General features: G+C 40.2%; 1 protein-coding gene across 4 annotated transcripts in view; it reads left to right on the plus strand.

Moving 5' to 3' along the window:
• The window catches only part of LOC128686225 (uncharacterized), an 82,471-nt gene continuing 65,762 nt past the window's right edge, over positions 1–16,709 (plus strand). For 2 of the 4 annotated variants that reach the window (XM_053773063.2, XM_053773062.2), the window contains exons 1-4: positions 12,705–13,410; positions 14,316–14,530; positions 15,064–15,174; positions 15,432–15,584. In XM_053773063.2, the coding sequence (XP_053629038.2) occupies positions 13,092–13,410; positions 14,316–14,530; positions 15,064–15,174; positions 15,432–15,584 (798 nt within the window). In that variant the 5' untranslated portion in view covers positions 12,705–13,091. Of the gene's footprint in view, positions 271–316; positions 411–12,704; positions 13,411–14,315; positions 14,531–15,063; positions 15,175–15,431; positions 15,585–16,709 lie in introns of those variants that run through there. The other 2 variants (XM_053773064.2, XM_070083200.1) reach the window with 2 other exon arrangements.

Below are 16,709 nucleotides of genomic sequence, written 5' to 3' on the forward strand. Positions count from 1 at the left end.
CCTGGACCCATTATGTACCTCTGTAATCTTTTGACTACCGCCCACAGGATGGGTATGGGGTGCATAATAAACATATTAAACTAACTAACTAACTAACTTAAGAGTATCTGGGCTAAATAAGGCGGAAGCTTTAGCGGCCCTTATTAACAACAACAACAATTGTTAAAACTTCCAGGTAAAAAAAAAAAACAATAACGTTATAGGAATACAAATTACTTATGTGTACTCTAATAACTCTGAAGTACACATAAAGTCCAGCGATTATTGAAAGTAAGAGTCCAGCAGTGACCTTGATGATGTAACTTGTTATTATCCTCTCATGTGAGTTGCCTTGATGCGAGGAGCTCTTGATCTAAGGAAGCGGATCTCTTCTCCCCTTCCTTGGATCAGATTCGATTGCTTCCCATTACGTATGTTCTCAGTGACCCCCTGAAGGTTTAACGCTTCGTCTTAATTATGATGATAATTTATTGGATTATCCAAGGTTAAATCTACGTATGTCCATCCCTCCAGTGAGAAGGATCTTGATCCAAGAAATTTAAGTTACCCCTCTTCTACCATGGATTAAACCTGATTTCCTCCCATTTTCCAGGCTCTATGACCCCTTTGAGTACAAATAATGTAATAATTATCTTTTAAGTACTAAGACTCGTGCTGGTGCAGTGCTTTTTTGTGATTACATTTTAAGATAAGATAAGATTTTCGAATTTTTAAACCCGGAAGGTTAGCCACCCAGGATAACTTAAGAAAGTCGGTGTGTCATCGAGGACTATCTGTCTTATTTCCATTGTGGTCCTCAATCTTGTCCCCCAAGATGTGACCCAAAACAGTCGACTAACACCCAGGTACCTATTTGCTGCTAGGTGAACAGGACAACAGGTGTAAGGAAAAACGTAGAAATGTTTCCATCCCACCGGGAATCAAACCCGGGCCCATTAGCCACCAGGCCACTGGGGCCCCTGAATAATAATACAGGAAACTTTGGATATCATGGGCATCTATATAATGAACTTCAGAAATATGAAACAACTGTAGTCAGTCATTTTAGAAAGCTTACAATTCTGGTAATATAGTTTGGTGTACGAGGACTCCAGTGGAAATAAATCACTTTTTCTGACTTTTTTTTAGGGTTATCCTAGGTAATTTACACATGTATGATAATTTGTGTATCTGTATTTATGTGTACCTGTACCTAAATAAACTTACTTACTTACAAGCATTTGTGAACTTCATGAAAGAACAGGCAAGCGTGTGTGAGCGTATTAGATAGGAGCAAATGAAGACAAATGGTTTTTAGGACTTGATGTGCTGTTGGAGTGTAAGGAAGGTAACATTTATGAAGGGATTCAGACAACAGCAGGCTAGACTTGAGTCCTGGAGATGGGAAGTACAGTGTCTGCACTCTGAAGGAGGGGTGTTTATGTTGGTTTTATAACTGTATTGTAGACATGCCTTTGGCAAGACAGTGATGGAGTGAATGAAGAAAGTTTTTTTTTATAGGGCCACCCTGCCTTGGTGGGAAATAGCCGATGTGTTAATAAATAAATATATAAATATAAATATATATAATATATATATATATATACAGTGGATCCCCGCCTTACGATCAGCTCCGAACTCGAACAATTATGTAAGTGTATTTTGTAAGTGCTTTTGTACATGTATTTTTTGGGGTCTGAAACGGACTAATCTAATTTACGATATTCCTTATGGGAACAAATTCGTTCAGTAACGGCACCTGAACAGACTTCTGGAGTGAATTAATATTGTAAGTTGGGGGTCCACTGTATATATATATATATATATATATATATATATACACACACACACATACATACATACATACATACAGTGGACCCCCGAGTTTCGTGATTAATCTGTTCCAGAGAGTCTGCCGAATGACGAAATTGCCGAATGGCAAAACCATCTTCCCCATAAGAAATAATGGAAATAAAATTAATCCGTTCCAGACACCCAAAAATATTAAATAAAAAAATATTAAAAAAAATTAAATAAAGATTTACATACTGAAAACAATGAGAAATCAAGCACATACATATATAAAATAATAATAACACTTACCTTTACTGAAGACTTCTGGGTGGATGGAAGATGGGAGGAGGGAATAGGAGGAAGGTGTACACTATTGTTTGGAAGGAGAATCTCCTTCCATTAGGACTTCAGGTACCAAGTCCTTATCTGGGGTTACTTCCCTTCTTTGTTTTTTTAAAAACACTGGGAACAACTTGAGAGTCACTGGACCCCTGTCACACAAAATATCTGTTCAGAGAGCTCTGTTTCTGGCGTTTCTTTAAGATTTTTCCTGAAGTGGGACACAACACTGTCATTGTACATGTTGCTAATACGGCCTGCAACAGCTTTGTCAGGGTGAAGTTCATCCATAAATGTTTGCACTTCAGCCCACTTTGCACAAATGTCCTTAATCTTTGAAGAAGGCACCTTCCTCCATCTCTCTTCCTCCTCCTCTGCAGCAATTTCCTGAGCTGTGATCTCTTGCTGTTGCAGATGAAGCTCTTGCAGCTCTTCAGTGGTTAGCTCTTCCCTGTGGTTCTCCACCAACTCTTCCACATCCTTGCCACTTACCTCCAACCCCAGGGACTTCCCCAATGCCACAATAGATTCCACAACTGGCATAGGCTCCTTAGGGTCAGCCCCAAACCCTTCAAAATCCCTCTCTTGTACACATTCTGGCCACAATTTTCTCCAAGCAGAATTCAAAGTTCTGCAAGTCACTCCTTCCCAAGCCTTACCTATAAGGTTTATGCAAGTGAGGATATTAAAGTGATCTTTCCAGAACTCTCTTAGGGTCAATTCAGTGTCTGAAGTCACTTCAAAGTGCTTTTGAAACACTGCTTTGGTGTACAGTTTTTTGAAGTTTGAAATGACCTGCTGGTCCATGGGCTGGATGAGAGGAGTTGTATTAGGGGGCAAGAACTTCACCGTGATGAAACTAAACTCCTCCACTATTTGCTCTTCCAAGTCTGGAGAATGAGCAGGAGCATTGTCCATTACCAGGAGGCACTTGAGTGGCAATTTATTTTCCAGGAGGTATTTCTTCACACTGGGGCCAAACACTTCATTAAACCAGTCTAGGAAAATTTCCCTTGTGACCCATGCCTTATTGTTAGCCTTCCACATCATATACAAATTACTCTTGGCAACACTGTTTTTCTTGAACACTCTGGGATTTTCAGTGATCCACCAGTAAAGGCTTTACTTTGCAATCCCCACTAGCATTACTACAAAACATGAGAGTAAGCCTATCCTTCATAGGCTTGTGTCCTGGGAGTGCCGTTTCCTCCTGCATGTTGTAGGTCCTCTTTGGCATTTTCTGGGTAATCCACACCACAATAACCTTTCTACTTCTTTGAGGATTTGTGATCTCTTTTTTGTCAGCATATCTACCCCTTTTGCAACAACAGCACACTTTGTTTCCTTTCCCTTCGCCACAATCGAAGTGATGGTTGAATGGGGTTTGCCATACATCCTAGCAAGTTCTGTAACACACACTCCGCTCTTATATTTTTCAATGATTTCCTTCTTGAATTCGATCGTGTTCCTCGCTTTCTTTACCAAAGGGCTTGCACTACCTTTCCTTGGGCCCATGGTGATTTATTTAGCAGTTCATGCACAAAAAACAATGGATTATTATGAAATGTATTGCATGAACCCGCAGGGTGATGGTCATGTGCTGGTAAACAATGTCACACTGAGTGTGAATGGTGCGGGAGACTGGCTTTGTGTGTGCGACGGTGACGTGCGGACGTGTACCAGATGGTCGCCGATTCACGAGTCCAGTCACGAACTGCGAGGCTAAATTTTGCTGAAAAAACTTGCTGAAAGTCAGATTTCACGAAAGTCGATGCCGACGAAACTCGGGGGTCCACTGCATATATATATATATATATATATATATATATATATATATATATATATATATATATATATATATATATATATATATATATATATATATATATACAGTGGACCCCCGGATAACGATATTATTTCAATCCAGAAGTCTGTTTGGGTGCCGTTGTAGACCAAATTTGTTCCCATAAGAGATATTGTGAATTAGATTAGTCCGTTTCAGACCCCCAAAAATACACCTACAAAAGCACTTACAAAAATACACTTACATAATTGGTCGAGTTGGGAGCTGATCATTATGCGGAACCACTGTATATGCATATATATATATATATATATATATATATATATATATATACATACATACATACATACATATATATATATATATATATATGCAGTGGACCCCCGCATAACGATTTTAATCCGTGCAAGAGGGGTAATTGTTATGCGAAATAATCGGTATGTGAATGAATTTTCCCCATAAGAAAAAATGGAAATAAAATTAATCCGTGCAAGACACCCAAAAGTATGAAAAAAAAAATTTTTTACCACATGAAATGTTAATTTTAATACACACAAACTGAAAAAGGCATGCACACTTACATGACACTTACTTTTATTGAAGATCTGGTGATGACTGATGGGATGGGAGGAGGGGAGAGAGAGTGTTAGTGTTTAGAAGGGGAATCCCCTTCCATTAAGACTTGAGGTGTCGAGTCCTTTTCTGGGGTTACTTCCCTTCTTCTTTTAATGCCACTAGGACCAGCTTCAGAGTCAATGGACTTCTTTCGCACAACATATCTGTCCATAGTGGCCTGTACCTCTCGTTCCTTTATGACTTCCCTAAAGTGTTTCACAACATTGTCAGTGTACAGGTTGCCAACACGGCTTGCAATAGCTGTGTGAGGGTGATTTTCATCCATGAAGGTTTGCACTTCAAGCCACTTTGCACAGATTTCCTTAATCTTTGTAGTAGGCAACTTCTTCAATTTCTCTCTCCCCTCCTCTGAACCAGTTTCCTCAGGTCTGGCCTCTTGCTCTTGAAGTTGATCTATCAGCTCATCAGTGGTTAGTTCTTCATTGTCCTCCTCCACCAACTCTTCCACATCCTCCCCACTAACCTCCAACCCCAAGGACTTTCCCAATGCCACAATGGATTCCTCAACTGGCATAATCCTCTCAGGGTTAGCCTCAAACCCTTCAAAATCCCTTTTGTCTACACATTCTGGCCACAGTTTCTTCCAAGCAGAGTTCAAGGTCTTCTTAGTCACTCCCTCCCAAGCCTTACCTATAAGGTTTACACAATTGAGGATATTAAAGTGCTCTCTCCAAAACTCTCTTAGAGTCAGTTGAGTTTCTGAGGTCACTACAAAGCACCTTTCAAACAGAGCTTTTGTGTACAGTTTTTTGAAGTTTGCAATAACCTGCTGGTCCATGGGCTGCAGGAGAGGAGTGGTATTAGGAGGCAAAAACTTCACCTTAATGAAGCTCATGTCCCCATAAAGTCGCTCTGCCACGTCTGTAGGATGACCAGGGGCATTGTCTAACACCAGGAGGCACTTAAGTTCTAATTTCTTTTCAGTTAGGTAATCTTTCACATTGGGGGCAAATGCATGGTGTAACCAGTTATAGAAAAAGTCCCTAGTGACCCATGCCTTACTGTTTGCCCTCCACAGCACACACAAATTATCCTTGAGGACATTCTTTTGCCTGAACGCTCTGGGAGTTTCAGAGTGATACACTAATAAAGGCTTAACTTTGCAATCACCACTAGCATTGGCACACATCAACAAAGTAAGCCTGTCTTTCATAGGCTTATGTCCTGGGAGTGCCTTTTCCTCCTGAGTAATGTAGGTCCTGCTTGGCATTTTCTTCCAAAACAGGCCTGTTTCATCACAATTAAACACTTGTTCAGGTTTCAGTCCTTCACTGTCTATGTACTCCTTGAATTCATGCACATATTTTTCAGCCGCTTTGTGGTCCGAACTGGCAGCCTCACCATGCCTTATCACACTATGTATGCCACTACGCTTCTTAAATCTCTCAAACCAACCTTTGCTGGCCTTAAATTCACTCACATCATCACTAGTTGCAGGCATTTTTTTAATTAAATCCTGATGCAACTTCCTAGCCTTTTCACATATGATCGCTTGAGAGACGCTATCTCCTGCTAGCTGTTTTTCATTTATCCACACCAATAAGAGTCTCTCAACATCTTCCATCACTTGCGATCTTTGTTTCGAAAACACAGTTAAACCTTTGGCAAGAACAGCTTCCTTGATTGCCTTTCTGGTGCCCACAATAGTAGCGATGGTTGATTGGGGTTTCTTGTACAACCTGACCAGGTCGGCGATACGCACTCCATTTTCATACTTATCAATGATCTCTTTCTTCATTTCTATTGGAATTCTCACCCTTATTGGTGTAGGGTTGGCACTAGAAGCTTTCTTGGGGCCCATGGTCACTTATTTTCCAGAAACAGCACCGAAAACACTGTAATAATACGAAATATTCCGATTGTATGCTTGGATGTTACCGCGGAGGCTGGCTGGTAAACAATGGCACGGGCGGCACATGTGAGGCTGGCTGAGGGCGCACATTGGACGCGTCTCGGACGAAAATCGGTGAGCGGGTTTTTAAGCGGTATGCTCGGCAAAATTTTTGCGATTAAAGCAAGCGGTATGTGGATTAATCGCTATGTGATGCCATCGTTATGCGGGGGTCCACTGTATACAGTGGACCCCCGCATAGCGAACTTAATCCGTGCAAGAGGGCCGGTCGTTATGCGAAATGTTCGCTATGCGAATTAATTTTCCCCATAAGAAATAATGGAAATAAAATTAATCCGTGCAAGACACCCAAAAGTATGAAAAAAAATTTTTTTTACCACAAAAAAATGTTAATTTTAGTACACACAAACTGAAAAAGGCATGCACAATTACATGACACTTACTTTTATTGAAGATCTGGTGATGATTGATGGGATGGGAGGAGGGGAGAGAGAGTGTTAGTGTTTAGAAGGGGAATCCCCTTCCATTAGGACTTGAGGTAGCAAGTCCTTTTCTGGGGTTACTTCCACACCAATAAGAGTCTCTCAACATCTTCCATCACTTGCGATCTTTGTTTCGAAAACACAGTTAAACCTTTGGCAACAACAGCTTCCTTGATTGCCGTTTTCTTGCCCACAATAGAAGCGATGGTTGATTTTGGTTTCTTGTACAACCTGACCAGGTCGGTGATACGTACTCCACTTTCATACTTATCAATGATCTCTTTCTTCATTTCAATGGGTATTCTTACCCTTTGAGGTGTAGGGTTGGCACTAGAAGCTTTCTTGGGGCCCATGGTCACTTATTTTCCACAAACAGCACCGAAAACACTGTAATAATACGAAATATTCCGAGTGTATGCTTGAATGTTACCGCGGAGGCTGGCTGGTAAACATTGGACGCGTCTCGGACGAAGGTCGCTGAGCGGGTTTTTGTCCACTATGCGGGGCAAAATTTTAGTGAACAAAGCGTTCGCTATGCGGATTGTTCGCTATGCAAGGCGTTCGCTATGCGGGGGTCCACTGTATATATATATAATATATATATGCATATATATATATATATATATATATATATATATATATACACACACATATAAATATACAGTGGAACCTCAAAAATCAAACGTATCACATATCGAACGTTTTGAAAATAGGACCATTTTTTCGGACAAACTGTGTCCCTATTATCGAATGCGCCCCTATTTTCGGACCGCCGGGTATGGGACCTGTCTGCCGCCTTCTCTGTCCGCGTCCCCGCACAGGCGCTGTGAGCAGTCTTGCTTTGTTTATGCTTGAGTGAACACTAACCTGCGCTCTCATTCATGCATTTTATGATTATTTCGTTGTGTTTAGTGCTTGTGGGACTGTGAAATAAGCTGCCATGGGCCCAAAGAAACTTGCTAGTGGTACCCCTGTGGTAAAGAAAGTGAGAAACACCATAGATGTGAAGAAGGAAATAATACAGAAGTATGAGAGTGGTGTGAGACTTGTTGAGCTTGCCAGGATGTATGGGAAAAACAAGTCGACCATCGGTTCTATCCTGGCAAAGAAAGAACAAATCAAGGAAGCTGATGTTGCGAAAGGTGTTAATATAGGGAGTGGATGAGGTTCTTCAAAGATTAAGGAGATTTGTGCCAAGTGGAATGATGTCCAAATGTTTGTGCAGAAATACCACCCTGAGCAAGCTGAAACAAGCCATCTTTGCAACAAGTTCAGTGACAGAACCATGTCCTATTTTAGGAAAATGTTAAAGAGGCACCAGAAACAGAGGACTGTGGACAGTTATTTTGTGAGACAGGGGTCCAGTGACTCTCAAGCTGGTCCAGGGACTCTCAAGCTGGTCCTAGTGGCATTAAAAGACAGAGAAGGGAAGTAACCCTAGAGAGGGCTTTACCTGAAGTCCTCATGGAGGGGGCTTCTCCTTGCAAACATTAACCCCAACTCCCTCTCTCCTCCTCCCTATCTTCCAGATGCCATCACCAATCTTCAATAAAGGTAAGTAAAAATGTTATTTTATATGTATTACTATACACCTCAATTACTGGGAGCGCTTGAGGTTCCTAAACCTGTATTCCCTGGAATGCAGGCAGGAGAGATACATGATTATATACACCTGGAAAATCCTAGAGGGACTAGTACCGAACTTGCACACGAAAGTCACTCGCTACGAAAGCAAAAGACTTGGCAGATGATGCACCATCCCCCCAATGAAAAGCAGGGGTGCCACTAGCATGTTAAGAGACCATACAATAAGTGTCAGGGGCCCGAGACTGTTCAACTGCCTCCCAGCATACATAAGGGGGATTACCAACAGACCCCTGGCAGTCTTCAAGCTGGCACTGGACAAGCACCTAAAGTCGGTTCCTGACCAGCCGGGCTGTGGCTCGTACGTTGGTTTGCGTGCAGCCAGCAGCAACAGCCTGGTTGATCAGGCTCTGATCCACCAGGAGGCCTGGTCACAGACCGGGCCGCGGGGGCGTTGACCCCCGGAACTCTCTCCAGGTAAACTCCAGGTAATACATAATTAAAAACTATAGTACATGTATTTGTTGTATGTAAAACTGTAATTAATCTCTATAAAATGTATTTTTTGTGAATATTATTGGGTTTCTGGAATGCATTAATTGTATTTCCATTATTTCTTATGGGAAATATTGCTTTGAATTTCAAACTTTTCGAATTTAGAACTAGCTCCTGGAATGGATTAAGTTCGATTTTTGAGGTTCCACTGTGTACATATATATATATATATATATATATATATATATATATATATATATACAGTGGACCCACGCATAACGGACGCCTTGCATAGCGGACAATCCGCATAGCGGACGCTTTGATCGCTAAAATTTTGCCCCGCATAGCGCCCAAAAACCCGCTCAGCGGCCTTCGTCCGAGACGCGTCCAATGTGCGGCCTGAGCCACGCTCACATGTTCCGCGGGTGGCATTGTTTACCAGCCAGCCTCCGCGGTAACATCCAAGCATACAATCGGAACATTTTGTATTATTACAGTGTTTTTGGTGATTTTTTTTCTGGAAAATAAGTGACCATGGGCCCCAAGAAAGCTTCTAGTGCCAACCCTACAGCAATAAGGGTGAGAATTACTATGGAGATGAAGAAAAAGATCATTGATAAGTATGAAAGTGGAGTGCGTGTCTCCGAGCTGGCCAGGTTGTATAATAAACCCCAATCAACCATCGCTACTATTGGTGGTACAGCTGCTGCTGCTGCTGTATCACCGTCAGCTGCTGCTGCACTGTCAGCTGCTGCTGCTGTACCACCGTCAGCTGCTCCTGCTGCTGTAGTACCGTCTGCTGCTGCTGTAGCATCATCTGCTGCTGCTGTAGCATCGTCTGCTGCTGCTGTAGCATCGTCTGTTGCTGCTGTAGCATCGTCTGTTGCTGCTGTACCACCGTCAGCTGCTGCTGCTGCTGTAGCATCGTCTGCTGCTGCTGCTGCTGTAGCATCGTCTGCTGCTGCTGTAACATCGTCAGTTGCTGCTGTAGCATCGTCTGCTGCTGCTGTAGCATCGTCTGTTGCTGCTGTAGCATCGTCTGCTGCTGCTGCTGCTGTAGCATCGTCTGCTGCTGCTGTAACATCGTCAGCTGCTGCTGCTGCTGCTGTAGCACCGTTGTTGGTGTGGCTTATTGAGAATACCAAGAAACAATTAACCCCAGAGGATTTGCCACCCAGGATAGCCCAAAAAAGTCAGTGTCATCGAAGACTGTCTAACTTATTTCCATTGGGGTCCTTAATCTTGTCTCCCAGGATGCAACCCACACCAGTCGACTAACACCCAGGTGAACAGGGAAAATGCCTGGAACTAGTGCTCATATTGGTGAATTTAGAGCCAGCAAAGGTTGGTTTGAGAGATTTAAGAATCGTAGTGACATACACAGTGTGATAAGGCCTGTTCTGGAAGAAAATACCAAACAGGACCTACAGTACTCAGGAGGAAAAGGCACTCCCAGGACACAGTGTCTCATCAGTCATTGCTGCATCTTCAATAAAGGTAAGTGTCATTTATTCTTCATTTAGTAGAGTAGTACATGCACAATATATATTGTGCATGTACTACTCTACTATTGTGCATGTATCCTTCTCTTTGTGTGTAGGAAAATGTATATTTCATGTGGTAAAATTTTTTTTTTCAAACTTTCGGGTGTCTTGCACGGATTAATTTGATTTCCATTATTTCTTATGGGGAAAATTCATTCACATAGCGAACATTTCGCATAACAGCCAGCCCTCTTGCACGGATTAAGGTCGCTATGCGGGGGTCCACTGTATATATATATACAGTGGACCCCGGTTAACGATATTGTGAAGTAGATTAGTCCATTTCAGACCCCCAAACATACACGTACAAACGCACTTACATAAATACACTTACATAATTGGTCGCATTCGGAGGTGATCGTTATGCGGGGGTCCACTGTATATATATATATATATATATATATATATATATATATATATATATATATATATATATGTATATATGTATAGTGGACCCTCGACCAGTGATATTAATCCGTTCCTGAGAGCTCATCGTTAATCAAAATTATCGTTAGCCGAGTTAATTTTCCCCATAAGATATAATGGAAATCAAATTAATCCGTGCAAGACACCCAAAAGTATTGAAAACAAAATTTTTTACCACATGAAATATTAATTTTAATACACACAAACTGAAGAGGACATGCACAGTTACATGACACTTACCTTTATTGAAGATCTGGTGATGATTGATGGGATGGGAGGAGGGGAGAGTGTTGATGGTGTTAGTGTTTAGAAGGGGAATCCCCTTCTATTAGGACTTGAGGGGGCAAGTCCTTTTTCGGGGTTACTTCCCTTCTTCTTTTAATGCCACTAGGACCAGCTTGAGAGTCACTGGACCTCTGTCGCACAACATATCTGTCCATAGAGGCCTGTACCTCCTGTTCCTTTATGACATTCCTAAAGTGTTTCACAACATTGTCAGTGTCACAATTAAACACTTGTTCTGGTTTCAATTCTTCACTGTCTATGTACTCCTTGAATTCCTGCACATATTTTTCAGCTGCTTTTTGGTCCAAACTGGCAGCCTCACCATGCCTTATCACACTATGTATGCCACTACGATTCTTAAATCTCTCAAACCAACCTTTACTGGCCTTAAATTCACTCACATCACCACTAGTTGCTGGCATTTTTCTAATTAAATCCTCATGCAACTTCCTAGCCTTTTCAAATATGATCGCTTGAGAGATGCTATCTCCTGCTATCTGTTTTTCGTTTATCCACACCAATAACAATCTCTCAACATCTTCTATCACTTGCGATCTCAGTTTCGAAAACATAGTTGCACCTTTGGCAAGAACAGCTTCCTTGATTGCCGTTTTCTTGGCCACAATAGTAGCGATGGTTGATTGGGGTTTTGTGTACAACCTGGCCAGCTCGGAGACACGCACTCCACTTTCATACTTAGCATTGATCTCTTTCTTCATATCCATAGTAATTCTCACCCTTTTTGATGTAGGGTTGGCACTAGAAGCTTTCTTGGGGCCCATCTGGAGTTTATCTGGAGAGAGTTCCGGGGGTCAACGCCCCCGCGGCCCGGTCTGTGACCAGGCCTCCTTAGGTCAGTGTCCCAGGATGCGACCCACACCAGTCGACTAACACCCAGGTACCCATTTTACTGATGGGGAACATAGACAACAGGTGGAAAGAAACACGTCCAATGTTTCTACTCTGGCTGGGAATCGAACCCAGGCCCTCACCGTGTGAAGCGAGAGCGTTAACCACCAGGCCACCAGAGCCAGGCTTATTTTGCAGGTGCAATCATTAAAAAGGCTGTGATAATATGAAATGTTCCGATTGTATGCTTGGAAGCTACCGCGGTGGCTGGCTGGCTTGTAAACACTGGCCAGAAGTGGACGTGTCTCAGACGGAACGAATAGTGTTGGTCGAGTTTTTTAGTGGTAGTCGAGGCAAAATTTTTGCGTTAAAATGTATTGCTGGTCGGATTTATCGTCAATCGATGCCATTGTTGGTCGAGGGTCCACTGTATATATATATATATATATATATATATATATATATATATATATATATATATATATATATATATATATATATATATATATATATATATATATAACGTATATATATATATCTGAGTTTTATTTTCTTAATAGTTCTTATTCTTGTTTATTTCTGCTTATCTCATCTCCATGGGGGAGTGGAACAGAATTCTTCCTCCATAAGCCATGTGTGTTGTAAGAGGCAACTAAAATGCCGGGAGCAAGGGGCTAGTAACCTCTTCTCCTGTATACATTATTAAATTTAAATAGAGAAACTTTTGTTTTTCCTTTTAGGTCACCCCACCTCCATGGGATATGGCTTGGTTGTTGAAAAAAAAAAAGATAATTTTTATCCTTTTTGTTATGTTATATTTAAACTCACATTTTTCTCATGTTCATTATGGCCACATGAGTACAAAAGAGTGACTTAATGTCTCATAATATATTTTATGATTATTACAGGCTAAGTATGAACCACTTCCTTTGTCATCACCATTCACTCTGCATCCTGATGTTTACTCCATAAATCCATGTTTTAAGCCAAGGGTGCTATAGAATATTCACTTTATAACACAAATGATTTTGTGGCCTCTACTGTCGTCAGGAACCAAATTTTATTGTCATAACAAAACTGTCACCCAAAAAAGTATCCTGCCATCCCTGCCAACAGTTCTAGTGATGGTTGATGTGGTGGTCAGCTGGAGCCCAGAGACCATGACTAAGACAAATGATGATTACATTAGAAATGAAGAACAGGATTGTAAAAGAGACATTGAAGGTATCCTTCAAATTTGCAACTCCTATGATGAAGCTCTTCACCTTTTACAAACTGAAGAAAAGGCAACAGGAATGCATTTCGTTGGCCATCGAAAAGAAGGAATTTTTGACATGATTGGTAAGGCAAATTTTCTTTTATAATATTATATGTATATGTATTAATAACTAGGCATGATAATATCTCAAGGTTTGTCTCAGCTGTCTTAGGTAATTACCTCAATAAACTTCATCATAGTTAAAGCAACATCTAGTATGATATATGTATTGAAGTTGTGGATCATCATTCTTTCTTCCAGTGTCCACTGGAAGACCCTGTGATATCAGATTGTTTCTTCTTCTGAGATGACTTTCATGTATACTTACTTAGATAATGACCACAACACATGACACAAAGCATTAGTATGCATTATTGTTTATGTCTGTTGTGAGAATGAGGACTTAAAATGCAAGAACAGTGCCTTTCAAACCACAGTTTTTTGTGATTTGTTTGTTAAAAATTTGAATGTCTACTTCCTACTTTTCCTATTATACCTCATGGCCTCATTTTATAGTTATCACTTGATGGTAACATATGTCAAAAGCCTTTTTCAAAATTCTGTACTCTGTATCTTTTCAAGGGATGTACAGTACAGATACCAGTGAATGGTCCAAGCTAGTGTCTCCTCATTTGTATTCTTTACCATACCTCCATACTTATATTTTTCCATTGCCTCCATAATTATATTTTTTGTACAATGCGTCATTGATTTTTGTCTAGTATTATAGCTGCGAGAAAGAGGATTTTCCTCTTTTAATGTCATGTTGATGTGGATTGTGAGGCTCATGACTATTCATTAGACCAGTAAAGTGTCTTCTCTCAGCATCCATTCAGATGATTTAACAGTGCATGATGTTAGTGCTGTTGGCCTGAGCTATAGCTTTTTCTCTCTTTGATCCAGCATCTTTGTAAATTTCTGTTAATTTACATATGAAACTTTACCTACATTTCGGAGCAAGATTACTGAGAATTTTATATTTCCATAGGTTCAGATATGAAGGAATTTATTGGAGAAGGAAGAAAACATATTAAATATTCAGCAAGTGTTGAGACAAAGGGCAGAGGTAATAATCCAGTGCCAGTGAGATACACAGGAGTGCCATTCATCGAGGCTGGTACTTACATCATGGAGTGCCACATGGGACATGATAGTGGGGTATGGAAAAAGAGGAGATATGCTGCAAATAGGGACAAAAAGGAGGTAGGGATACATTATTTTGGTTTTTGTCCTATGTAAGTGAACATTTGGGTGTGTTTGTATCTGCAGGCAGTCTGTCCTCCTAATTCAGAATACATATTAGTCTTGTTCTACAAACAAATATATATTTTTTACATATATAGGTTTGGTTACATTAGATTAGCTTAATATCAATAACATTTAATTAGTTATAACATATTAACATCAACAAATGCAAGAATACATAAAGCCAAACAAAATGGGAAACCACTAAAAAAAAAAAAAAGAAAGACTGAGCAAAATAAATAGGTGGATAGATACTAGTTATTCAGACTTTTTTTTTTTCAACAAGTCGGCCGTCTCCCACCGAGGCAGGGTGACCCAAAAAGAAAGAAAATCCCCAAAAAGAAAATATTTTCATCATCATTCAACACTTTCACTTCATTCATACATAATCACTGTCTTTGCAGACATGGCTGCACTGTAGATCACCATATCTTGAAGGAAGAAAACTGATATGGTAAAAAAAAAAATAACTGAAAAACTGTTGCTTTCAGTGTGAAAATCGAAAGTTGGGCAGGAGACGATTTCGGTCTCAAGATAGCAAAAAATTGGGATGCCCTGCCAGAGTGCATATTAAAAGAATTCTTAGACTTCCTGATTTTAAGGTTTGTAATATTCTCTTTCTCTCTGGCTGAAACCTGATTATTATGGCACTGTACATGATCTTTTTCGGTGACAGCAGTCCATGTCTATCAAACTATTGTTTACATATTACACTTTGTATTGCTATATATTGTTTGTTTTAATTTTCCCTATTTACATGTTTTCATATAATTTGCCTGGCACAACATTCATTCTTAAAAAATTTTATTTTAAATAATTTTCTTAGCAAACACAAACTATACTGACATATGTGTTACAGATAAAGCAAAACACAGCAGCTGAAAGGACTAAAAATCGCATGAAAATTGTATTAGCCTTGAAGGATGATTTACAGTCAGTCAACTTCCAGCCAGAGTATTACGTTCTGCTTCCATTCCTTGAGAGTCACAGGTATCATGTGGTTGGCTTTGTGGTAAGTTAATGCATTGTTTGAGGTGGTGCTATGATATTAGCAGCATAAACAGTGATCAGTGAAAGGGTAAATCCCATGGGAATGGCAAATAAAACTGAGTAGAGCGAATCTATTTCAGCCTCATTGAGAGACCCTCTTCAAAGACCTTTTGCTGTAGAGGGTCAGTGATTGGAGGTCATGTGGGAATTAATTACTGTATTCACCTTTTTTAAGTGTTTAGTCTCAAGGGGCAGAATTCATGTTGTATAGTTTTCATAAAAAAGAGTATGGTAATTTTTGTCTAGTCATTAAATTTACACCACAAACCTTTGTCAGTTTTCTCTATTCAGTACATCCGTTCCATTAATTTTTTTTTGTTTCAGTACTGTATTTCCTTCTGGTTATCCTGCTTTCTCTTCAAATTTGATTTAGAATTCATTAAACTTTTTCAACATGCAAGCCAATCTTAAATTCTGCTGTTCACTTTACAGTCTTAACGAACCTGGACCATAACACAAATCCAGACCAAATGTATTGCTTGAGAGCTGTAACAAAACTCTTCAACTTTGCATAAGTAACAAATATGTCTTTGATAATTAATGCACACAACTGAATATGGAGTGAATGGAGACGAATGGTATTTGGGACCTGACGATCTGTTGGAGTGTGAGCAGGGTAATATTTAGTGAAAGGATTCAGGGAAACCGGTTATTTTTATATAGCCGGACTTGAGTCCTGGAAATGGGAAGTACAATGCCTGCACTCTAAAGGAGGGGTTCGGGATATTGGCAGTTTGGAGGGATATGTTGTGTATCTTTATACGTATATGCTTCTAAACTGTTGTGTTCTGAGCACCTCTGCAAAAACAGTGATTATGTGTGAGTGAGGTGCAAGTGTTGAATGATGATGAAAGCATTTTCTTTTTGGGGATTTTCTTTCTTTTTGGGTCACCCTACCTCAGTGGGAGACGGCCGACTTGTTAAAAAATAAAAAAAAATAAAACTGAATATGGTACTTGTAGAAACTTTATGTGAATAAGGACACTGATAATTTGTGCAGTAATTGGAGTATGTGCTGTTGAAGTGTGATCAAGATAACAATTATGAAGAGATTCAGGGCAACTGGTTAGCCAGTCATGGAGGTGAG

The sequence above is a fragment of the Cherax quadricarinatus genome, chromosome 9 (assembly GCF_038502225.1).
Source record: "Cherax quadricarinatus isolate ZL_2023a chromosome 9, ASM3850222v1, whole genome shotgun sequence".
Classification (NCBI taxonomy): Eukaryota; Metazoa; Arthropoda; class Malacostraca; order Decapoda; family Parastacidae; genus Cherax; species Cherax quadricarinatus.